This window comes from Apodemus sylvaticus, chromosome 5 (genome assembly GCF_947179515.1).
Source record: "Apodemus sylvaticus chromosome 5, mApoSyl1.1, whole genome shotgun sequence".
Taxonomy (NCBI): domain Eukaryota; kingdom Metazoa; phylum Chordata; class Mammalia; order Rodentia; family Muridae; genus Apodemus; species Apodemus sylvaticus.
In genome coordinates this window covers 153230647-153254770 of record NC_067476.1, presented here as the reverse complement: position 1 = coordinate 153254770, position 24124 = coordinate 153230647, and the positions used below count along the sequence as shown (strand labels likewise).

General features: G+C 55.4%; 1 protein-coding gene and 1 long non-coding RNA gene across 2 annotated transcripts; both read right to left on the bottom strand.

Annotated features, from left to right (window-relative positions):
- Window positions 1-12347: 12347 nt before the first annotated feature.
- LOC127686294 (uncharacterized) lies at window positions 12348-13314 on the bottom strand. The gene is made up of 2 exons (XR_007978068.1): window positions 12828-13314; window positions 12348-12736 (listed from the first exon to the last, which is right to left on the bottom strand). It is a non-coding gene; the product is annotated as an uncharacterized LOC127686294 (long non-coding RNA).
- Window positions 13315-17639: 4325 nt separating this feature from the next.
- On the bottom strand, window positions 17640-19103 carry Cebpb (CCAAT enhancer binding protein beta). The gene has a single exon (XM_052184359.1). It carries the CDS (start codon window positions 19031-19033, stop codon window positions 18137-18139), a length of 897 nt encoding a protein of 298 aa, XP_052040319.1. The 5' UTR covers window positions 19034-19103; the 3' UTR covers window positions 17640-18136.
- Between the last annotated feature and the right edge of the window lie 5021 nt (window positions 19104-24124).

Below are 24124 nucleotides of genomic sequence, written 5' to 3'. Positions count from 1 at the left end.
TGCCTTTCTCTCCGGTTCTCGGACTCTGTCCCCCAGGACACCTGACCCCTGGTCTCCAGCCGGAGGTCTGGGTAGATACTCTTCTGGCGAGCCCCAGGGGCGCAGGGTAGCGACAGGTGTCTACTTCGCAGCCTCCTCCAAGACACGACCTGCTCCATTCTCCCAGCTCAGCCCTGGCTAGGTCAACCCAAAGCAGGACCTACCACCTGAACCCGCAGGACTTCGGGAAGATGAGGTATGGCTCGGGTCCTCCTGGGAACACAAGACTGAGTAGGTTCAGTAGGGCTGAGCGTCCCTGAAGGGCCCCCAACCCCCATTCCCCCCCACCCCCCACCCCCGTTTACACCCGGGGAAACCAAAGCTCAGAGAGGGAACACCACTGGCGTAGGACCACACAGCTAATTGTAGGCAGAAGATGACCCCCGGGCCTTGGGCAGGGCTTCAGAGAGACTCCCTCCCCCTTCAGCCCCCCTCCCGCTTCCTTCCACAGAGGCCACTGGGCCTCCTGTCCTGGGAGTTCTTCCAGAACCATCCACGCACTGCCTGCTCCTCACAAAGGTAGAGAAACAATCCACTCTTTCTGCACCTGCATGGTGACTGAGACTCCAGAAAGCCTCTCTGACTGAAAGCTTTTACCTCCCCGGCCACCAGCAGCCTGACAGCTTCCTCCAGGCCGCCTCCCCACATCCTAGCACACGCCAGTCTTCTCTGGTCCAGGACGTGTCAGTGATCCCTCATAACCCTGCACACATGTGTGTTCACACGTGTATGGACACACGTGTGGACCCCCACACCTCCAGGTCTGCTAAGAATCATGGGGCACATTGCATAAAGTCTTAATGAGGAGCAACACATGGCCTCGTCAAACTACAGGTCTCTCGGCCCTGCTCCAGACACCCCCAGAACAGAAGCTCCCAAAACTGGAGGCGCCTGGCCGTGACCATCGGTCGTAGACTAGAACGGGGCAGGTGACAGACAATCGGGCTAAGCCTCTGACTGGAAAGGCTTCGGCGGTGTGGGAAGTGAAGCCTTCTCTCCTTGTTTGTGTGCCGAGGTTCTTGAAGAGTGGGAGTTAATAAACCAGTGATGGAAAGTACCAACCGAGTCAGAATACTCATGGGAAGCAGACTGAGCGATCAGAGGGGACCACACCGCCAGGAACCAGCTCCCCGGATGATGAACAAGGGTGCTGGGAACCTCCGAGGGGTCTGAGCCTCTTCTGGTCCTCCCAGGAGGCCAGCTGAGACCTGCCTTCCTCGAGAATCATTCCTCTCGCCCACCCCACCGGCTCCTCCCATTCACCTGTCCATAGCCTGAGAGTTGTCTCCCTGCCCTGAGGCCCTGCCTGGGTTTAACAAGGAGGGCGTGGGGTGGGGGTGGGGAACAGAACTCTCATGCTGAGAGATCACCCCCACCAGGAAGCCCATCCGAATCCTTCTGCTCAGCCCCCACACACCCTTGTGCCTTCGCAGGGATTTCTGGGAATCAAATCTCTTTGATCCTTCAGACCCGGGGAGGGAGCAATCGGAGGAGCGACTTCCACTTGGGAACCCATTACCACACACACACACACACACATACACACACACACACATACACCACACCTGCCCCTCCTCTCCTCACTGCAGCCTAGGCTGCGTAGTGAATTCAAAGCCAGCCAGGGTTGCAAGAGAGGCTACAGAATTCCAGTTGTTTGACATCCAGTTCTCTGGGTCCTACAAGGACTCCGTGAGGTGTGGTGGGAGCAAGTACTTGAGGTTTGGTCCCTTTATTTGAATGACTGTATTCACCAGCCAGCTCCTCACGGACACCCTAGGACACCCAGCCGGTGACATTCTAGGATCCCCACTCAGAGGCAGGACTGATTTCTGGGAACGCGGAAATGAGTCATGGTGACGTGGTTAGTGTAAGAAGGCACCTTGCAGCCGGGCGGTGGTGCACGCCTGTAATCCCAGCACTCTGGGAGGCAGAGGCAGGTAGATTTCTGAGTTCGAGGCCAGCCTGGTCTACAGAGTGAGTTCCAGGAAAGCCAAGGCTACACAGAGAAACCCTGTCTCGAAAAACCAAAAAACAAAAAAACAAACAAAAAAAAAAAGAAGAAGAAGGCATCTTGTGGGTGCTGGAGTGGCTAAGACTGCTTTCTGCTCTTTCAGAAGACGTGGGTTCAATTCCCAGCACCTGCAGGGTGGTTCACAACCATCTGTAACCCCAGTTTCAGGAGACCCACCAGGCATGCATGCAGTACACATACATACATGTGTGGGGTGTGCATGCAGGCATGCAGGTAGAACATTCATAATCATAAAGGAAGATGAGTTTAAAAAAAAAGAAAAAAGCAAGACGGAAGAAGCACCTTGGGAAATATTAACACGTGACTCACAATTAGCGCCCACGGGCTCTCTCTGAGATCAAGCAGGCTGGCTTCTGGGACAGGCTTGTGTCTGCCCCCCGTGCTATCCACTGGAGCTGGTCACAGAGTGACCCATGCCTGACTTAGCTGTCCAGGTACAAAAGTGCAGAGGCCAGAGCTTCCTTGAGAATTTGAGAAATGTGCATGGTGCCTTCATAGCCCACAGCCAAACCATGGGCGTGGCCCATGTCCGCTGACAGTCACCTAGAAGACAGCAGGCAGCTTGCCACTTGGAGGTGGATGGCACTGTAGAAAGCCAGGCACCAAGTACCACAGAGGGACCCCAAAAATGGTTGCCAAGACAAAGACACTAAACACAAGAGCAGGAACCCCAGTGGGTGGCTCGCAGGTCAGCTGCCCTGGGGAAGTCAGGCCAATGGTTGTTGGGTCACGGGCAAAGGATCCAGGGCAAGCCTACAAGGTGAACCCCACTGCAAAAACACTTCAAGCTCTGCCTTCGCTGCTCCTGTCACTGCTAAAAGGTCACGTGGTCAAAAGAGATCGTAGAAAAAAAGATACACACTTGGGAAGAAATGAAAGGCATAAGCAAGAGGTTTAAACTTGAACCCTCTAGTCAAAAGCCCCCATGGGTGTGTGAGGAAGGCTCAGCCTGTGCCTGGCCATTCAGCATCCATCTTGGCCTCACGGCAAATGTCTCTGAGAATGGTCACACGTACCGCTAAAGCCAATTTCATTTGTGCCCAACAGGAATAAAAGCAGAGCCAGGCCGGGAGTGCAGCTGGGTCTGAAGTTCAGGCCTGTGGTCCCGGAAGCTGAGGAAGCAAGGCCTGCCTTGAAGTGTGGTCTACAGAACAGGTCCTAGGTCAGCCTGGGCGGCTGAGTGAGACACAGTCTCAAAACAAAAACTGAAAAGTCGGCTGGAGATGTAACTCAGTAGTAGAGCATTTGCCTTGCGAATACCAAGGCCCTAGGTTCAATGCCCCATCCCACCACAACCACCACCAACAGTGATTTCAACGCTGGGACTGGAGAAGAGGGCTCCGTTGGTGCCTGACTCCCAACCCTAGAACCCATGTGCAAAAAGCTGGGCTCGATGGCTCCCACTTGTAAGGAGGGGAAGACAGGGGGATCCCTGGGGCTCGCTGGCCAGCCAGGCTCGCCTGCTTGCTGCGTTCCGAGCTGGTGGGAAAGCCTGTCTCAAAATCAAGGTGGGTGGGGCCTGAGGGACAGTACCCAAGACTGACCTGTAGCAGGCACACACACACACACACACACACACACACACACACGCACACGCACATGCACACAAATATATACACGCACACACATACACATGCACACAAATACACACACGCACACACACATGCACACGCACACAAATACACGCACACACATGCACACACGCACACAAATACACACACACGCACACAAATACACACACGCACACAAATACACACTCGCACACACACACGCACACAAATACACACATGTACACGCACACACACACATACACACACACGCACACACATACACATGCACATGCACACAAATACACACACGCACACACACGCACACAAATACATACACATGCACAAATACATACACATACACGCACACATGCACACACACATGCACAAATACACATACACATACACATGCATGCACACATGCACACACACATGCATGCACACATACAGACACACATATACATGCATACACACATACACGCACGCACACACACACACATGCACTCGCACACATACACATGCACACACACACATACATGCATGCATGAACATATGCACACACACACATACACATGCACAAACACAACAGGAGGGGGAGCACAAGACAGGCCAGGCAGGAGCAAAGAGCACCTTGGAAGGATGTCGTGCCCCTCACGTCCCCAGCGGTGCTGCCTGCCCTGCCAATCCCTTCTTTGCCCACATTTCTCGTTGCAAGTGTAGGGCCCAGGCGTCACCCCTGTCCCAGTGTCCTTCCCTGAGGAGGGCACAGGTCAGCGGGGTGAGTGGTGGGGACTGTTGTCCTCAGCTTGTCGCTGAACCTCAAAGGAGATGATTCAGGTGACCTGGCGGGCACGCAGCCCTCTGGAGCGAGCCTCCCAAAAGCTCAGGGCCTTCTAGAACTGCTGAAAATGTCAGGCCGGTGGGGTGGCAGCAGGCTGTTGTTAACCTGCACTGTCCAACACTTTCTCTTCTTATCCTCTTCCTCGTTGTTTTGATATTTTGTTTTTAATTTAGGTTTATTTATTTGTGTGTGTGTGTGTGTGTGTGTGTGTGTGTGTGTGTGTGTGTGTGTTTGAGCGTACCACGACCATGTGTGGAGGTCGGAGGACACACGTGGGAATTGATTCTCTCCTTCAACTGTGTGGGTCCTGCAGAGTGAACCGGAATCTCACTATGGAGCCCAGGTTGGCCTCAAACAAATGAGCTTTCTGCAGGATCTCCGGAGTGTTAGGGCTGAGACCTATCCCGGCATGTCCCCCAGAAGCCTACCACAGTCCCCTTAGATCGCTGAAAACCTTCCCAAACACCGCTGTGGTCAGTAAGAGTCCTCTATGACCCCAGGCAGGAGGAAGGTGCTTTTCTAGAACTTTCCATTCTGTTCTGGCAGGCTGGGGTCTGAGAGCCTCCTTCCTACCTGCCTTGGCAATCCCAGGATGCAGGCACCAAGTGGGAGGCAAGCTGCCCCGTGGAAGCTAAGAGGTTGGGTTCTGGGGCTGGAAACCCAGGCCCAGGGCCCCGCGTTGCCAAGCCAGATGCAACTGGATTTGTACCCAAGCCCGGAGGCAAGAGATCCCACGCTCTGACCCAGGAAGCAAGGCAAAAGTCAGGGGAGGTAGGTGGAGGCTGGGGCTGCCCAGGCCCAGGGGAGATGGCTGCGTCCAGTGCGGGCCTGTGCCCCACTGACCCCTCCCCACTTGGAGCTGCCCCTCTGGATTGGACCTTCTCTGCCAAACTGCTTTCGCCATCTGCCATCTCCGTTGGGCCCTGGGGACCCTCCCAGATCGCAATGGGGCTCTTCCTGCCGGTGAGGCCAGAGCTGAGCAGCAGGAAGGGAGCACACACGGGTCCTCAGAGCTGGGTTCAGATCAGGTCCTGAAACCCACTCGCTGTGTGACCTCCAGCAGTGGTCACAGCAGCTTTGAACTCTGGGATTGTTTTAGTTTTTCTCCTTGGGTTCAGATGCCTAGGACACCCCTTCCACTGGAGAAATGACTCCCTGCACCGGCCCCTTTGCTTCCTGGATTACTGGATTGCCCACCCACCCACTCACCTGCCCACCTTCCTGCCCGCCTGCCCGCCTGCCTGCCTCCCTGTCTCCCTGCCTCCCTCCCTGCCTGCCTGCCTCCCTGCCTCCCTCCCTGCCTCCCTGCCTCCCTGCCTCCCATCCACCTCCTTCTCCTCTGTTTCAACATGTTCCTCTGGCTCTTCGGTTGTGTCCCTGACTTCAGGTTTGAGCTGTGTGGTACAGCGCATAAGGGAGTGGGTCACATGCACCAAACTCCCATGAACCTTCTGTGTATTTCCTTTTGTTCTTGTTGTTTTCCAAAGCCTCCTGTGACTCAGGCTGGCTCCAAGCTCCCTATGTAGGAGAGGATGACCTTCAACCTCTGACTGTCCTGTTCCGTCTCCCTCATGCTGGGATGGCAGGCGTGGGCCACCAGGATACCATGGTTTTGCCCAGGGGATGAAACTGGGCCAGAGTCTCCTGGCATCGGGCAAATGCTCTAGCAAGCGAGCCTGGCTCATTATGTACTGTTCTACAAGTGTGTTTTGATGTATCCAGAGGAGCCCTTCTTGTAAGATCCAGACACCTCTTAGCTGTCCAGGAGGCTTCCCGATACCCCCATGCAGGCAGTAACTCCCCTGCCCACAGAGCAAACTGGCAGAGTGACCCAGCCTCCCTGGTGACTGCCCTTCAGTTTTGTTTTGTTTTGTTGTTGTTTTGTTTTTTTGAGACAGGGTTTCTCTGTGTAACCCTGGCTGTCCTGGAACTCACTCTGTAGACCAGGCTGGCCTCGAACTCAGAAATCCACCTGCCTCTGCCTCTCAAGTGCTGGGATTAAAGGCGTGCGCTACCACTGCCTGGCTTGCCCTTCAGTTTTGTAGCCGAAGACTTAACACAGAGTGGCCCTTCGTGTCTAGCATCCTCACACAGTGAGCACCTCCAAGATTCACCAGCCACGTGCTCAGATCTGCAGCTTGACTGAGATTTTGCTATCACTGGGAATGTTCCCTGACTCTGCTTTGAGACTGTGTGAGCTGTAACTGCTGAGGCTCACAAGCCTTGTGCGAGCGCTTTCTTTCTCTTGGGTGCATTGGAGGTCAGAGTTTCTCTTGGTATCATACAGAGAAATGGGAAGGCTCGTGTGAGGCTCCAGGCTGTCTCCCTAGGCTGCTCTCCCACAGCTTCCCTGATCTTTGGCCCTCTTTCCTTGTGATTTTTTTCTTTAATTTTTGAGACAGCATCTCAAATCATTGTGCAGTCCAGGATGGCCTGGACCAAGCCAGTAATCCGGGTGCGTGCTGCCAGACCCAGCTTAGCATTGCCCTTCTATCTGCATTTGAGAATGAGTTGTAAATATGACATCGCCGCCATCCAATAGCTCCTGACCTACATCTCATGCACATGTGTGTACATACCAGCACACACACACACACACCACATGTGTGCACTCACACACAGTACTAAAACTGAGTTCAAGTCAACATCACAATTGTCCCCACGTGGATCTTCTGACATTTGTCTGGTCCAGAGTGGCCTAAGTCTCTCCCATTGTGTTTGGGGTCTCACCGTCTAAAGCTGTTCCTTCCCTGGTGGTCCCTCAATTTTCATGACCTCCAGATGACAGGGGGGATGGGCCAGTTGTTCTGTAGGGCATTCCTTGGTTTAAATTCACCCTGCATTCCCTGGGGGCTAGAAATGGGCTCTCTGCTCCTGCACAAGGACAACAGGAATGTGACACTGGGTTCCTGAGTGTCCTGTGAGGACACCTGCAATTTGTCTCATGGCTGGAAATGAGGACAGGGAAGTGTCCCATCCCACCCACCGAGCAATTCCAAGGATTAAATGAGACCCAGCCCAAAGACTGATTTTGCAATGTTCTCTCCCTGTATCTGACCCTGGCCAACCCAGGAAGAGACCAGGGGTAAAAGGTCGGGATTCACCCCACCTGGATGCAGACTCTGCCTGATCAAACCAAATGACAGGGACAGGGAAAGCAGATCCTTCCCACATACCACCAAGGGACACTTAATCTCCCTCTGTATCAGAAATTTTCAACCAAAAGTAGTTTTGCCTCCAAGCAACAGCTGGAGGCCTCTCAGGGAGCCTGGCATTGTGCTGCATACCTGCTAGCCCAGCAGTGACTGAGGCAGGGGGATGGCAACTTAAAGGCAAATGTGGGTTATACAAGGAGATCCTATCTCAAACAAACAAACAAATCTAAGAGTGGGTACTTAACTCCTGTCATCTCAGCACTTGGGATGCTGAGGCAGGAGGATCACCATTCTTTTAAGACCCCATTTCAGGGAGAAGACAGCGGAATCTGGTAGGTGAAGACAGGAGTTGTGGCACCCACTCTTTAAAGCATGGGAAGCCCAGAAGAGAAAGTGACCCCATTCCAAAGCCACCTGTGTGGAGGCCGCAGCACCCTGACCCACACCAGACCTAAGTCATCCAGGAACTGACAGGCAGGCCTCTCCATCTCGGTCTCCTGGTATCTATCTGGGCCCAGTGGCTGACGAGACAAGGGCCAGCTCTGATGTCCAGCACACCCAGAACTTGGGGCAGAGTCTCATCTGATGAAGGGCAAGTCACAGATCCTACGCTGTTGTTGTTGTTGTTGTTGTTGTTGTTGTTGTTGTTGTTGTTTTGAAGCCCTCACAGGCTTCAGAGAGTCTGAGAACCCCCAACCTCTGGGAAAATGAGAGGTGGGGCCTTTGGGGGCAGCCCCGCCTTGTCCTCAGAACACGAAGACAGGAGTCCGAGATCCAGAACCCCAGCCTGGCGGTGGTGGCGCACGCCTGTAATCCCAGCACTCTGGGAGGCAGAGGAGGCAGATTTCTGAGTTCCAGGCCACCCTGGTCTACATAGTGAGTTCCAGGACAGCCAGGGCTACACAGAGAAACCCTGTCTCAAAGAAACCAAATCCAAAAAACAAAAAACAAACAAACAAAAAAAGTGTTTATGACGATGTTCTAGTGATGGTCCTGATGCTGGCTTAACCCTCCAGGTAACGAAGAAATGACGACTCTAGAGTGGTAAAATAAATGAGGGGCTGCTCGACGCCTCCGTGGGTAAGGCGCCTGCCTTGCAAGCTTAAGGGCCTGTGTTCAGACCCCCAGCACCCACATCAAAGCCATGTGCAACGGTGTGATCCTGTAGCCCCAGTGCTGGGGAGGGGGAGACAGGCCGAGCCCAGGCCCAATGGCCAGGCAGTGTAACACAACCAACCCATGAGCTTCAGCGAAAAGAGCCCACATTTAAAAATAAGGTACAGCCACAGAGGAAGACTCCTGCATGTGCACATGTACCCTCGCCCCATGAAAACACACACACACATACACACACACACACGTACCACACACATACCACACACACACATACCACACACACATACAACACACACACACACATGTACCACACACATACCACACACACATACAGCACACACACACCACATGCACCACACACACAATACAGCACACACATACCACACAAACACACACATATATACCATGCACACCACACACACACGATACAACACACACAACACACATACTACACACATACCACATTACCACATACTACACACATACCCAGAGTCATCATAACACACACACACACACACACACACACACCAACAACAACCAGTCAATAAATAGGTAAGCAGAAGTAAGTATAGACCAGCAAGATGGCTAGGGGGAGGGGGGAGGGTAACCGTGCCCGCTGCCGAGCCTGACCCCCTGAGTTGATCCTCTGGACACACAGGGAGGGGAGAACCAACCCCTCCTACAAGTTGCCCTCTGACATCAACCATACATATAAATAAATAAATAGTCACAAAAAGTTTGTTTGTTTGTTTGTTGGCTTTTCGAGACAGGGTTTCTCTATATAGCCCTGGCTGTCCTAGAACTCACTTTGTAGACCAGGCTGACCTCGAACTCAGAAATCTGCCTGCCTCTGCCTCCCAAGTGCTGGGATTAAAGGCGTGAGCCACCATCACCCGGCCAGGTTAATTTTGTTAAGCAGAAAAAGTAACTTCTCGAAAGTTGGAGGCCACCCACGGTTATTTACATTGTTTCAAAGTTCCTCCCTCTGATGCCTGTTGGGTGGGAAGAGGGAGAAGCTGCTGACCCCCTGACCCCCTGACCCACTAAGATGGCCGCCGCTGAGCCCAGAGCTCCACACACAAAAACAAGATTGACTGCAAGTTTGAGGCCAGCCAGGGCAACTTGGTCTCAAAAACCCTAAACCAAAACCGAAAGTGAAGCCTGCAGGACTTGCTTTGGTCAGGTGACCAGAGTGTGACCAGCAGCACTGGGACAGGGAGTAGCACTCAGTCCTCTGGGTCCTGCAGAGGCTCAGAGCCTGAGTCACATTCAGGAGCTCTTAGAGCTGTTGGAGGGACCCAGCCACAAACAACCCCCTGGAGCCCCGGACCTGGTAAAGACAGGGAAGGGCAAGGGACTGCCAAGGTCAACCTGGTCTGCCTAGTGAGTTCCAGGCCAGCCAGAGTTAAATAGTGAGACTGTCTCAGAAACAAACAAAAAATTTTATTTATGTATTTATGTATTTATTTATTATTTTTTAGCTTTTTGACACAGAGTTTCTCTGCGCAGTCCTGGCTGTCCTGGAACTCGCCCTGTAGACCAGACTGGCTTTGAACTCACACAGATCTGCCTCCCTTTGCCCCATAAGTGCTGGGATTACAAGTGTGCACCACCACTGCCCACTGAGAAACAAAAATTTTAATAGATTTCCTTGCTTTTATTTTAAGTGCATTGGTGTTTTATTGGCACATTCCTCTGTGTGGTGGCACCGGGTCCCCTGGAACTGGAATGCCAGTTGTGAGCTACCATGTTGGTGCTGGAAATTGAACACGGATCCTCTGAAAAGAACAGCCAGTGCTCTTAACGGCTGTGCTGTCTCTCCAGCCCCAAGAAGAAGTTTAAGAGAAATAAATAATGAAAGATTGATGAGAACTCAGCGATTTATTCTCAGTTCAGATGAAATACACCAGAGTTTGTGGTTTTCCTATACATCTTTGATCTTTTTCAAAAATGATAAGTGTTTTTTTAACACAGAGACAGACAGACAGACAGACAGACAGACAGACAGACACACACACACACACACACTGAGGGGGTCATCGCCATGAACAGATGCTTCATTTCCTATGTTTCCCGGGGCTGTGACCCTGAAGTCCACTCTTGGCACCACCTGTTTGTACCGTACCCACCTCAGTCACCCCTACAGAGCCCAGGTGGATGTGTCCCCAAGCTATTGAGTGGCCACTCAGCAATGAAAAAGGCTAGTAAGCCACACACTGCCACTTAAGGACATGTCAAGGTGGACTTGGGGGCCACAGTATGGGATTCCTTTAACACGATTCACAGAAGCAGGCGAGCCAGCTCTTGCTTCCAGAACTCAGGGCACCATGGCAAGGGATGCGGTTCATCCAGCATGTACGAGGTCGGGGGTTCGATCCCCAACATGGATCTCACGGAACAGACATAATGAAGGGCTCTAATGCCAGCACTCGAGAAGCAGAGGCGAGGAGATCAGCATTTTAGGGGTGACCTGAGCTACACACCATACTGTCTCAACAACAAGATCAGAGTACTGATAACCTAGGTGTAGGGAGGGGCTCTTGAGCATTGGCTTGGCCTCTTGAGGTCCCCGGTAGGGGACAGCTAAGTGCCTTTGCAGGTGTGGATGGTAGCCTAAAGAAGAGGAATCCATAGCAGGAGATGGCCACATGGACCAGACAGTAAAAGGCTGTCAAAGAGGTAATGCATGACCTTGCAGCAGGCCTAGGGGACTCCAGCCAGGTGCCATGCAGCTCTTGAATGGCCTGCGAGACCCCTCATGGCATATGCCTGGGGTCAGGGATGAAGGCAAGAAGTGCCACATCTGTGTATCAGTCACCAGCCCTCCACCCCACAGAGCAGGCGAGGCTGTGGCCCAGCAGGCCCTGACCCGCCCCAGTGCTCTCTTCTCCACAGCCCCTGCCCTGGCTCCCAGGTCTCTGAGGATTCCTTCTCCTCCCAGGCTGCCTCTGTCCCTGCCAGGGCTCCAGGGCTGGGCCAGAGATCTGGTGACAGCTATAAAAATAATAACTTACCCAGCCAGCTCCCTGGCCTCCTGACTCGCCCCACAGCGGTCGCGGTGGGCTGGCCCTTGTGCCTGGCGAAGGTGCCTTCCAGCCCTGGCAGGCTGGCATCTCCAGGGAGCAGGTGCTGGTGGCTGGGGCGTGGGGCAAAGAGGTCATTCCGGGTGACATCTGGGCCTTGCACAGTTGACAACATACTCCGCAGCAGGGTCTGAACCTCTCTGACACTTGTGCCCAGTGTCACAAGTGTGGGACACTGGACTCGGGTGGGAAAACAGGGTCTGAAGGCAGCTGAGAAGCTTCTACCCAGCCCGAGGGCCTGGGTCACGCCTGACCTGAAGCATGCTGAGACTCCAGAGCCATCTGGAGACACCAGATGCCTTCACACATGACTTCTGTAGTTCAAATGAATTAAATCAGCCCTTTCACCTCATCTAACAGAGCCCTTTTCTCCTCTCGGGGAATGGTGTCAGCAGAACAGCCCTGACAAGGAAGCACTAGGCCACCCCTGAGAAACACAGGTGACAAAGAGACCCAGTGAGCTCCGTGCCATTTGGGCAAATGTGTCAGAAATGAATTCAGCTGCCAGTAACAGGAAACCCAGCGACAAAGGTCTAATGAACAGGGATTTGTTTTATTCACATAAACAAGTGCAGAGCAAGGTCAGCAAGGACCCGAGAGGCTCCTCCGCCCCCTGCCACCGGGACTCAAACGCCTTTTGTCTTTCAGGTTTGCCACTATGCTTGAAGCGGTGCCTCTGGGTTCAAGATGGTCTCTGCAGCTCTAGCTATCTGAGTTCCAGGCAGACTGTAAGAAGAACAGGATCCTGCAGAGAAGTTCCCGGCAGCCCCTCCTACAGTTTATGCTCACAGCTCAGGGGTCATTCCTAGCTGCAAGAGAAGCTTGGAGAACTCGGTCTCTCCGCAAGGCGGCTGTTCCCAGACCCGAGCAGTCCCGTGGCTGAGGGAGAAAGGAAGGCATGCATCCTGCACTGGCAACATTGGCTGTGATGAAAGGGGAGGGGGATGAAAATCTGTGGAAGAACATTCTAGAAGCTAAGAAATGCCATCTCCAGAGGTCTCTGCATGAACTAACCTGTCAAAGCTTTTCAAAACACTGAGGAATGCTGCTGTCTTCTCGTCATGGCCAGGGAAAAGATGTGCTTGTTTGCCCAATTCGAATGCTCTGGACGTGGTGAATTCCCTGCACTGTACAAGGCCAATGGCTAACGCCCAGCCTGAACCAGGACGGGATCATTTTAAATTTGTCATGCGAACCAACTCAATCCTCACTGCCTCCTCACACTAATGAAGCCAGTTTGCTATTACCACCACTTAATAAACAATGAATCAGAGGCACAGAGAGGCAAAGTTACATACCTAGGGTCACACAGCAAGAGTTAACAGGTTTATTTCTGGGTATTAAAATCATGAGTGCTTTTGGCTTTTTTTTCTTTTTCTTTTATTAGCGATCCACATTCTCTGGAAATTAAATAAAAACAAATGCCTCTCGGAAGTCCAGCCTCCAGCCTATCTTCCAGTCTTGACACCATAGGAGGCCCGGCTTCCTTCTGCAGCACGGACTGTGGTCCCCCCACCCTGCCCCACCCCCACCCCCACCCCCAGGCGGCTGCCCTCTGTCCCACAGTCATGGCTTCCCAGAGAACTCCTCTCTCTCCTGGCACCCAGCCTTTGTTCTTCCAGTCCCTCCTGGCCAGCCTGGCACACAGCTCAACTCAAAATGGCTCCAGGCCCTGGCTCACAGGCTCGAACCCCTCAGCTCTCCTGGACCGGGCCAGGCAGGCAGGCAGCCACTCCGCTCCCTCACCTACTGCACTTTGCCTAGCCTCCAGGGCTGAGGGGCCTGTTTTGTTTGTCACCAGACTTATCAGGGATTCTATGGGTGCCAGGCTCTGGCATGGGCACCCACTCAACCAGCCTCACACTGCCTCTGTTGGCCTCACTGTGGCCTCAGAGGCTCTATACAAAGAATCCACCACCCTTTGCTGCCACCCCTCCAGCCTGCCTCAGGACCTTTGCACCTGCTGACCCTCTGAGGCCCATCCTCAGGTACATTCTACCACTTCTTGGTCTTATTTTCTCAAGCCTTTTACTACTGTCTGAATGACCTTACCAATTTGCTATGGATTCCTTTTTGAGGAGTGGAATTTGAGTTAGGGTTTTATGTAGCCCAGGCTAGCCTCAAACTCTCTATGTAGTAGAGGGTAACCTTGAACTCCTGACCTTTCTGCCTCCACCTCCGGACCTCCACTTCCCCAGTGTTGGGATAAAAGGCAAATACCACTTTACCAGGTATCACCAACATTGTTTCTACTGTTGTTACATTGTTGCTAGCAGGGAAATCCCGCTCACCTGGGGCCTGCATTAAGCGTTGCTTGTGGTAGGTTGGCCAGATGGACTTTGTCCACCATGAGAAAAGTGCAAGCCTAAAAGGCCAAATGTCTTCTTTGATGTCTCCAGTCATCAGGAGACAAAGCTCCTAGGGTACCTCTTACCCTCAGAGGTTGTGTGTGTCTGTTGTCAACCCTGTGGCAAGGCCAGGCCAGCAGGGAAGGGTCTGAGCCCACCAACTGCCCTGGGTTCAAACCCAACTCCATCAACACTGGTCGTCTGGCATGGAAGCTAGTAGTGTTTTGTCAACAAAGACACACTGCCCATCCTTTTATCCACAGTAAATGTGTCCTCCACCTGACAGCCCAGCTTGGTTTAAATCCCCTCCAAATCCCGTGCCTTTAAATTACCCCATAATCTTGTATTTTTTTAAAAAAGAAAAAGCCACACTGCTCTTTGAGGAAAGACTGTCCTGTGAAAAGTTGTGTTGTAGGTCCCCACACATCACATCACAAAATGGGGCTCCTGTCCACTGCCTCAGAGGACGCAGGAGGGGCTGGGTCACCAGCTCTCCATCTCCCAGACTCCCCTGCATTGCTCAGGCTGCCCCTCAGCCATTAGCAACACCTGAACTCCCGCAGGAGGAGTTGATGTGATGCTGCTGGGATCCCTCCATCTCAGCAGGTCCGCAGGTGATCCCGGAGGGGGCCACAGCCCTAAGGGGAGGTCTGAGGTCACAGGAGGGCAGGTGGAGAGCCACTGACGTCACCCAGAACTGGGAAGTCAAATGCCCCTGGCTCAGACGCCCTGAGAACAGTGACTTTGCCTCTGTGCCCAGGGTGGGAACTAGGGCTGGTCTCATGTGGGCTGGAGAAGCACACAGCTCAGTGACTGCTGTACACAGTATCCTAGGCTCCCCACTCAGTCTAGGTTGGCCCCAGAGAGACACCTCCTCCCAGAAGCCCTCAGGGATCTTCTTGGCCCTCCCCACCCTTCCCTGGCCCACTTTTCTTCCTTCACAGTGTTTGCCCCACCTGTCATTATGTCGTTCCAGTGGCTGAATATCTAAGTGTCCTTCTCTCCCTGTTAATTGTCACCTCGCTCTTTGTCACCACCCAGATCCAACACCAACAATGGAGCTGGCATACAGCTGGTGCTCAATAAATGTTTGTCACATAAATGAAAAGGAACCGGGCAAATAAATGTCTACGCGAGATAAAGAGAAAACAAGCGAGGGCTGGATATGGGGGTTGGGGGGGACATTACATTCCTCAGAAGGTTGTAGGAGATGGTTGCCCCCCACCCCTCCTGCCACCCTTCCCCTAACCGTGCCAATCTTTACCCTTCCCAGTGGTGCAAACTTAAGAGAAGTCACTTCCCCTCACGGAGCCTCTGCCAGGCAGAAGAATCCTATAGCAGAAGCTCCGACCAAGGCTAAGCTGATCACAACATGGAGCGCAGTCCTCCACCTTCCCTTCCCGACACCCACTTTTCTCCTGGGTAAAGTCACCAGGTTGTGGGTGGCTGTGTTAGACAGTAAGATGAGAGAGTACATTTTGTGAAGGCTCCCATCCTGAGCAGGCGTGGGGAGGGCCCTGGTTGCTCCTCCTCCTCCTAGCAAGTCTCAGCGGTGACAACCACCCAGTGGGCCCCTGGGCAATATGGCTGACCTGCCCTGGCAGCCGGAGGGCCCAGCAGCCCACCTGTGACAAGGTCCTGGAGAGACACCAGCTCTGTGGATTGACCTCACCCCACAGTTACCCTTCAGGCTGCTGGCCTCTCTGTCTTGCTGTTCTGTCTCCAAGCTTGTGGTCCAGGGGTCCCTGGCAGCTGGGTGACCTGGTCCGTGGGGTATGTCACCCCATCAGTGGCCTCTGCTACAGTGATGGCTGTCTAAGCCTTTGACCTTTGACCCACTACTGCTTTTCCTGATCCTGGAGTCATCAGAAGGGCCTGGGTTCACATCCTTGCCAGTCTATACTGCCACTCTACTTTGGGGGAGGGGTGCCTGATCTTGGAGCCAGGAAATGAAGGGTGGGAGATTCAGGGTTTAGGGACAGGGACTACAAACCAACCCCAAACTTGCTGGAGATGCACCTACCGGTGGGAGCGGCACTTCTGTGATTTCCAAGTTACGTATGCTGAGAAATGGATGTCAGGTCAGTCTGGCTGCAGAGGTGCATTAAAGTTTCCTATCCTTGGAAAGATGGTGTCTCCCCCTTCTCCCAGGTCCAGCCCAGGCTTAGCTTCTAAGTCTTGGAGCAGAGGAGCTGACCAACAGCCACTTGGTGTAGGCAGAAGCCACCAAGACACTGGGCCATGGGGCTGTACTGGCCTTGGCTCCAGGGCCCACCGGGTCAAGTGTCTGTCCATCTGTCTAGGCCTAGAAGGAAGCTGGGTGGAAGTCAAGTATCTGAGGGTCTGTGCAGGCGGAGAGCGCCTCAGTCCTCAGCCTGAGACAGTGGGAGACGGGTCACCAGGCCCAACACTCCAGGTTCCCAAAGAGAAAGGGAAGAAAACGGATTCCCTATTCACCAACCAGTGTCACTGGTCACCCCTAAGCTCCCAAGCTCCCTTGGGCCTTTGGCAAACTGCTGTTACCTGCTACCCAGAATCCCTCACAGCAGGGAGCTCATCAGGACCTGACAGCCACAAGCTATCCACATCCATAAAGCAAAAAGGCACAATAGTGCCTACCTTCCATAAGGCTTGAAGGAGACGCAGGCAGGCCCAGGGCTTGCAGAATGCTGGCCCCGGACAGGCGCTCCACACTCACACAGCCAAACGCCAGGAACCTCCCATCAAAAATAATAACAAGAACAAACGCTTATGTAACAGTTCTGGCGTGCCAGGCACGGCGGGACACAGCACATCCACTACGCCTCAGACACCCGCGACTCTCACTAAGGCGGCCCGGCTGCAGCAGAGCTGCCCCGGCAAACCTGAGCGCGGGTTCTGCGTTCAAGTCCTGGCTCAGCCACCTTGAGCACCAGGGTAAGGGAGGCTCTGAGTCCCTTCTGGGCAGGGAGGGAAAGCAGAGTGGCAACTGTCCCCCTCACCCCCCCCCTTGGCCCAGTCTCTCCCCCAGCTACACAGGGACATAGAAACCAAACAGACCAGCGGGCTCCCCTACACACCACCAACACACAGTACGTTGAATACAGTACTCACCTGCCCTGACCCAGCTGTCTGGACCAGCCTTTCCTACAGAGTCTAGACCTCTCCACAAACCTGACACTCAAACGAAGCCTGGAGGACCGCCCATCCCAAGCAAAGTATCTAGCAAGGTCCCCCCAGCACCCATGGGTGCTGAGTCACCCTGAATTCCTGACCCGGCACTCTGCCCCCTCTCCTGGGGGGAGGGGCTGGCACCCCATCTGCCAGGGGAAGAGAAAAACCCAGATGCAACACCCCCACCCACCACCACACACAACCCAAAAATAACCCGCAGCCCCCTACACACCAGAAACACAAAAACAAAATCTCGCATATATCCAAAGTCGGGGAGGGAAGAAAAAAATTTTTTTTCAAAAGCCAACTACTGCCCCCAAAAGGCTTTTAAACGTTCTCCAAAAAAGTTTATTAAAATGTCTTCACTTTAATGCTCGAAACGGAAAAGGTTCTCAAAATATACATACGCCTCTTTTCTCATAGAAATAGAACTTTTTTTATATAATACAAAAAAAATAATAAGACCAAAAAAAAAAAAAAAACCAAAAACAAAAAAACCAAAAACAGCAACAGCAACAACCCCGCAGGAACATCTTTAAGTGATTACTCAGGGCCCGGCTGACAGTTACACGTGTGTTGCGTCAGTCCCATGTCCACACGCGCTCAGCCACGTTTGATCCGGATTGCATCAAGTCCCCGAAACCCGGTGCGCGGGGCAGGTGCGTGCGCGCGGTGTGCCCGCGGTGTCCCCTCGGTGCAGGTGCAGGTGCGCGCGGGGCACGCACGGCGTCCCGGGCGCGCGCGGGGCCGGAGCGCGCGGGGTCGGGCGCACGGTGCCCAGGGTGGCCGCGGCGCGCCCCACGCCACCACCCCCCCGCCGCGCTAGCAGTGGCCCGCCGAGGCCAGCAGCGGCTCGGGCAGCTGCTTGAACAAGTTCCGCAGCGTGCTGAGCTCTCGCGACAGCTGCTCCACCTTCTTCTGCAGCCGCTCGTTCTCCGCCGTCAGCTCCAGCACCTTGTGCTGCGTCTCCAGGTTGCGCATCTTGGCCTTGTCGCGGCTCTTGCGCACCGCGATGTTGTTGCGCTCGCGCCGCATCTTGTACTCGTCGCTCAGCTTGTCCACCGTCTTCTTGGCCTTGGCCTTGGCGGGCGCGGCCGGCGGCCCCGCGAAGCAGGCGGCGGGCGCGGCCTTGGCGTCAGCGGGGCTCGGCGTGCCGGGCGGGCTGGACGACGACGACGTGGACAGGCTGCCGCTGCTGCCGCTCGGCGTCGCCTGGTAGCCCAGGTAGGCGCGCAGGGCGAACGGGAAGCCGGCCGCCATGGCGGGCGCGTCGTCCGCGCGCTTGCAGTCCGCGGGTTCGAAGCCCGGCTCCGCCTTGAGCGCGGCGGGCGGCGGCGGCGGGAAGCAGGCGGGCGGCGGGGCCTTGGCGCCCGCGCGGCCGAGGCTCACGTAACCGTAGTCGGCCGGCTTCTTGCTCGGCTTGGCGCCGTAGTCGTCGGCGAAGAGGTCGGAAAGGAAGTCGTGGTGCGCGGGCGCGGGCGCGGGCGCGGCGAAGTCCGCGGCGGGCGCGAGCGGCTCCAGGTAGGGGCTGAAGTCGATGGCGCGCTCGTGCTCGCCGATGGCCGGCTCGGCGGCGGGGGCGCGCGGCGCGGCGCGGGCCGCCTTGGCCCCGTAGGCCAGGCAGTCGGGCTCGTAGTAGAAGTTGGCCACTTCCATGGGTCTAAAGGCGGCGGGCGGCGGCGGGAGGCATGCTGCGTCCCAGGCCAGCAGGCGGTGCATGAACGCGGGGCCCGCGGGCTCCGCTGCGTCCCGGTCCCGTGCGCGGCTCGGACTCGGCGCGGCGGCGGCCGAGCGGGAGGTTTATAAGGCGGCGCCTGGCAACGGCTGCGTCACGCCGGGGCCCCTCCCGCTGCCCCGCCGCCCGGTCCGGTGCGCGTCATTGCCCGGCCGCGGGAGCGCGAGAGGGCGCGGCGGGGAGTGGGGCCCGGCGGGGGGTCCTCGCGCGGGACACTGAGCGGTGTCCCGGGCGCCCCGCCAACCCCGCGATCCCCACGGACGCGGGGGACGCCGGCCCGCCCCCCTTCCCGCCCCTCGGGAACACCGAGGAGCGCGGCCGCCGCCCGCCCCCTGCTGGAGGACGCGGCTCCCGTCGGTTGTCCCGGGCCCCCAGTTCCTGAGAAGCAGATCGGTCCTCCCGTTGCACGACCCCAACCCCCGGGTCCTGCCCGCTGGCCCCGGTCCCCAACTCCCTGGAAACAGCCTTCCACCCGTGCATGTCCTCCCGCCCAGGTGCTGCCCACGCCTCAGGGACCCCAACTTCTGGGAAGCAGAACTCTCCACCTGGTGCACGCCCACCCCGGGGATGCTCGCTGTCCCCGGATCCCAACCCTCCACCCTATGTGTGGCCCGCCCACCGCACCTGCCTACGCAGAGCCACTCGGTGCGCCTCTCCGAGAAGGTGGCAGGGGTGGGGGTTCTGCCACACTGTGTCTGTGGGTGAGTCACTTTGTTTCTCTTGAGTTTTCTCCGTGCACCGTACTGGTAGTAGTGGTGTCTGGGTGTCAGACACAAATGGACTCCCGAGAAGACCGATGCCTGACCAAGCCCTGCACAGCCCTGCCCAGAGGCTGCAGGCTTCTCAGGTGCTTGCGGTGCGAGCATGGTGGACCCAACTCCAGCCATGAGGACCCTGCAAGGTGGGGTAAGCGAACCCTCCATGCTCTTGAATGGGCACCAGGCCCGGACCACCAGCCTCTCTCCGGTGAGACCCTTTCGAGGAAGCCCATCGAAACTCTTGGGACCCCACCCTTCCGCCACTCCCAGCTGGGCCACTCAAGCCGGAGCTGCCAACCTGCCTGGGGCTGACCCCCGACCCATTGACCCCAGCCCTGGCCCCGGCAAGCTGGCGGGGTATTGCACAACCTTCGGTGTTATCTGCTGAGCTGGGGTGACCTCCGCCCCCAAGAGCTGGAGAAATGACATCTCCCTGTGCCCTTGGGGGTGGGGGGCAGGGAGGGAAAGGATAAGACACTAGCCCTGCCTGCGGCTTTCTGGCCTTCCCAGCAGCCTCTGGGCCAGGAAGGGATCAGGGCCCGGAGAGGCGTGGTGACATCCCCAGGGCCACCCAGCCAGGCCTGGCTGTAAAGTGGGACGTTGGGGCTTCAGGGACAGGCCCTCCCTTATCCAACACTGGTGACTATTCCGCCCCACCTCTGGGCCACCATTCACGTAATTACTTCCTTCCCTCAGTTTCCCCTCAGACTGGGTCCTGCTCCCTCAACCCTGCTCCAGAAGCACCCCCCACCCCTGGGGGTATCAGCTCGCCTCCAGGAAAACTTCCAAGACTCCCTGGGTCCCCAGCCCCATCTCACCTGGCCAGTCTTCCTTCTGTCCCTGCTGCCCACCCCAAATGTCAGCCTGAATGTCAGGGAGCGGGTCTGTCTGTCTGTCTGTCTGTCTGTCTGTCTGTCTTATTTACTGTGTGAATGTGCCCCACAACTTGTATGCGAACTTGGAGTTCGCTGACTGTCACAGGCCTCTCCTTCCGTCCAATGGGTCCTGGGTATTGAACTCAGGTCTTTAGGCTTGGCAGTAAGTACCTTGAAACCACTGAGCCATCTTGGCCTGACTTCTCTCTTTACTCGCTGTTTTGGCTGGGTGTGGCCTCGGGCAGACTGGCTCTGCGCTGTAGCTTCCTGCGGCATTTCAGGGCTCTGGGGAGACACAGCAAGACCTGGGGAGGGTGACACAGTACCTCAAGCATCTGCTGTGTGACCTCAGCCGGCCGGCTGCTCTCTCTGAGCCATATTTTATACTTGTTTGATCTCCCTGGTAATTTGTGGGAGGCGAGCCGTATTGCCCTGTGCTCACAGGTAAGGAGACTGGGGCCCAGCAGATCTACGTGCCGGCTCGGGGTGGTCACGTGAAGAGATGGCGGTGGAGAAAGTCTCCCAAGCCTCGGGGTTGTAATCAGCTCTCACAGTAAACTTGAGTCTAGAGAAAGGTGACTTGGGTCACACAGGGACTCGAGGGGTGACTCAGGGCCTGGAGACCAGACTCCACCTCATCACAGAGCTTGGCTAGCTGGCCCCGTGGCAACCTCCTGCCGGGCTCGCCCACCCACGGCTGACCCAACTGTCCCACAGGGAGGCCAGAGGAGTGGCCCGCTCTGCTCCCCAGGTCCTTGCCCAATAGGCCATGCCTGTCACCTCGCATGGCTGACAGACCTTCCTCAGAGCTCTGCCTTCCCTACCCAGACCCAGCTCTTCCTGCTCCCTGTCCCAACCTCGTGTTTGAAGGAACCTGGCCTGCATAGGTCCCCTGTGTGGCCAGATCAACAACAAAAGGGTTCGCCCAACACCACTGTGGTGTACCTGGGACCTTATTTTATTTTCTTTCATTGTGACGGTGCTGGAGTTGGGAGACCCCGGCCTTGCACATGCTGGCCACAGTTCTGCCAGTGAGCTTCATCTCAGCCCTCTCTCTCTTTTTTTTTTCCTTTTGAGACAGGGTCTTGATAAGTTGCCCAGGCTGGCCTTGAACTTAGAATCCTCCTACTTCAGCCTCCGGAGCAGCTGGGATCGCAGGCCTGTGCTACCAGGTCCCAGCTGTCCCTGTTAGTGAATTCATTCGTAATGTGTGAAAACCCAGAGACTTCACACCACGCTTCCAATTCCCAGCTCTTCCTCTCAGTGTGGGTCCCTGAACTGGCCTCTCTGGTGTGGCGACCGAGGCTGCGGTGGTTGCTAAGGCCACGGGCATTACCAATATGGGTCGTATACGTATACCCTGCTACCCCCAGTTTTGGGGGAGGGAGGACTTAGTGCGTCTGCAGGAGGAGGAGGAGGCTGAAGTTGAGCCCCCTGCTCCCCCCTTCCGCCCCCCACCCAGCCTGCACGCAGCAGCCGTGACTCAGTACAGATGGGACAGCAGGTGGTGAGAAAAGTCGGGGAACTGCTTTTGTTCCCAGGAGGACCCTCCTTACAAGGTTGCTCCGGTCATTGCTGTGGCCCTTCAGCGTGGGGATGTCGGATGTCCTGTCTCTGGGCCCTGTTGGCCTTCTCCTGACAGGTGGGGGTGACTCACCACCCTGCAGCCCCGCTCAGGGCTTAGGGTGGCAAAGCCGTAGAAACCGTGCTGAGCAGGTCGATGAAGAGGGGTCCCCAGTGGCTCACAGCTCTCCCACACACCTGGTGATGGCCAGAGCCCTCGCGCCATGCCTGAACTTTGCTGTGATAGAGCACTCCGTTTCCTTCCCAACCAAGGGAAATAAGCAAAGAAGGAAACCAACCGCCAGGCCTCCTCTCTGAGGCCTCAGTTTCCCCACTGTGTTCAGAAGTCTTCGGTTCCAGATTGGCCGCCTCCGCATACCAGCTCTGTGAAACTTGCCTGTGTGTATGCCGCCATCTTGTGGCAGGTTCTGGGACTGCAGGGGTGACTTGCGCTTCTTTTGAGTGGAAACCCTTGGTGCCTGTCACTCACAGGACATGAACCTGACACAAGAAGAACAGCTGTCCATGGGATGGGAAGAGGCTCTCAGCCTTCGTGTAGTCACTCCTCAAACTTTTTAAAAACTTGTTCAGATGCTGGAGACATACGACGCAGGGAAGACACTGGATCAGTGCTGGCGCATCTGAATGTCGAGCTATGCAGTTGGGAGTGGGGAGGGATACGGCCTGTAGGTCTGTCTGCACCAGGCAGTGAGACCAGGCAAAGGCTGCATCTCTGCAGCCTTGTATTGGAGGTCATGTCGCAAACAGCTTTGTGGACCATCGAGGACGTGACATACTGGCTGTTACAGGGGACAGGAAACAGGCTAGAACCTCTAAGGGACCCCTCTGGCTCCCTGTGGGGTGTGGGGTATGACGCAGGCCAGGGAGGGAGGACCTGGTGGGAAGCGGTCATGCTCAGGACTCTACTAGAGAAGAGACCACCATGGTTGCCTGGTACAGTGAGTGCAGTGGCTCGCTCTCTCAGGTTCAAATCCATGGCCAGAAAAGGTTTGATGAATGACTATACAAAGGTCGTGCTCCTTTGTCTGTTGCTTGGATATTCTTGTTCCTCTCGGTGGCTATTTGTAGCTGAGTCAAGGGGGTTGCTTTGGGTTTTCTTTCTTTCTTTCTTTCTTTCTTTTTTTGTTTGTTTGTTTGTTTGTTTGTTTGTTTGGATTTGGTTTTTTCGAGACAGGGTTTCTCTGTGTAGCCCTGGCTGTCCTGGAACTCACTCTGTAGACCAGGCAGGCCTCGAACTCAGAAATCCGCCTGCCTCTGCCTCCCAGAGTGCTGGGATTACAGGCGTGCACCACTGCCGCCTGGCTGCTTTGGGTTTTCAAGGCCAGCATTAGCTATAATGTGTGTGTGTGTGTGTGTGTGTGTGTGTGTGTGTGTGTGTGTGTGTAAGAGAGAGAGGCATCCCTCTACTGAATTCAGTAGTGCACTAACACAGTGTTCCATGAGGAAGCCATCTTGTTACAGAGCCCAGCCGCCTCTCACCTCCCTCCAGGGTCTTCTGAGGAGCTCTGGGGTCCACACCTCCTGTGTAGCATCCACATCTTCCTGGGTCACCATTCCTGTTGTGATGCAGGTCTTTTCTTCTAAAGCACTCACTGGAGAATGACTGAGGCCGGGTGCCTATGTCATAGCAAGTTTGCCGCCTCTTTACCAAGCATGAGAGAGAAATGACTTTATTAAGTAACTCCACAAGCACGAGGCATGGTGACACAGGCCCGTGATCCCAGGAGGTGGTCACAAAAGAATAAGTTTAAGGTCTCAGCACACAAGGACACACATCTTTAATACCAGCACTCTCTGAGTTCAAGACCAGCCTGGCCTACAAGAGAGAAATCCTGACTCAAAAATAAATAAATAGGAG

Excerpts from the sequence above, each read along its gene's own strand:
- Cebpb (XM_052184359.1), bottom strand. The coding sequence starts at position 19,033 with ATGCACCGCCTGCTGGCCTGGGACGCAGCATGCCTCCCGCCGCCGCCC.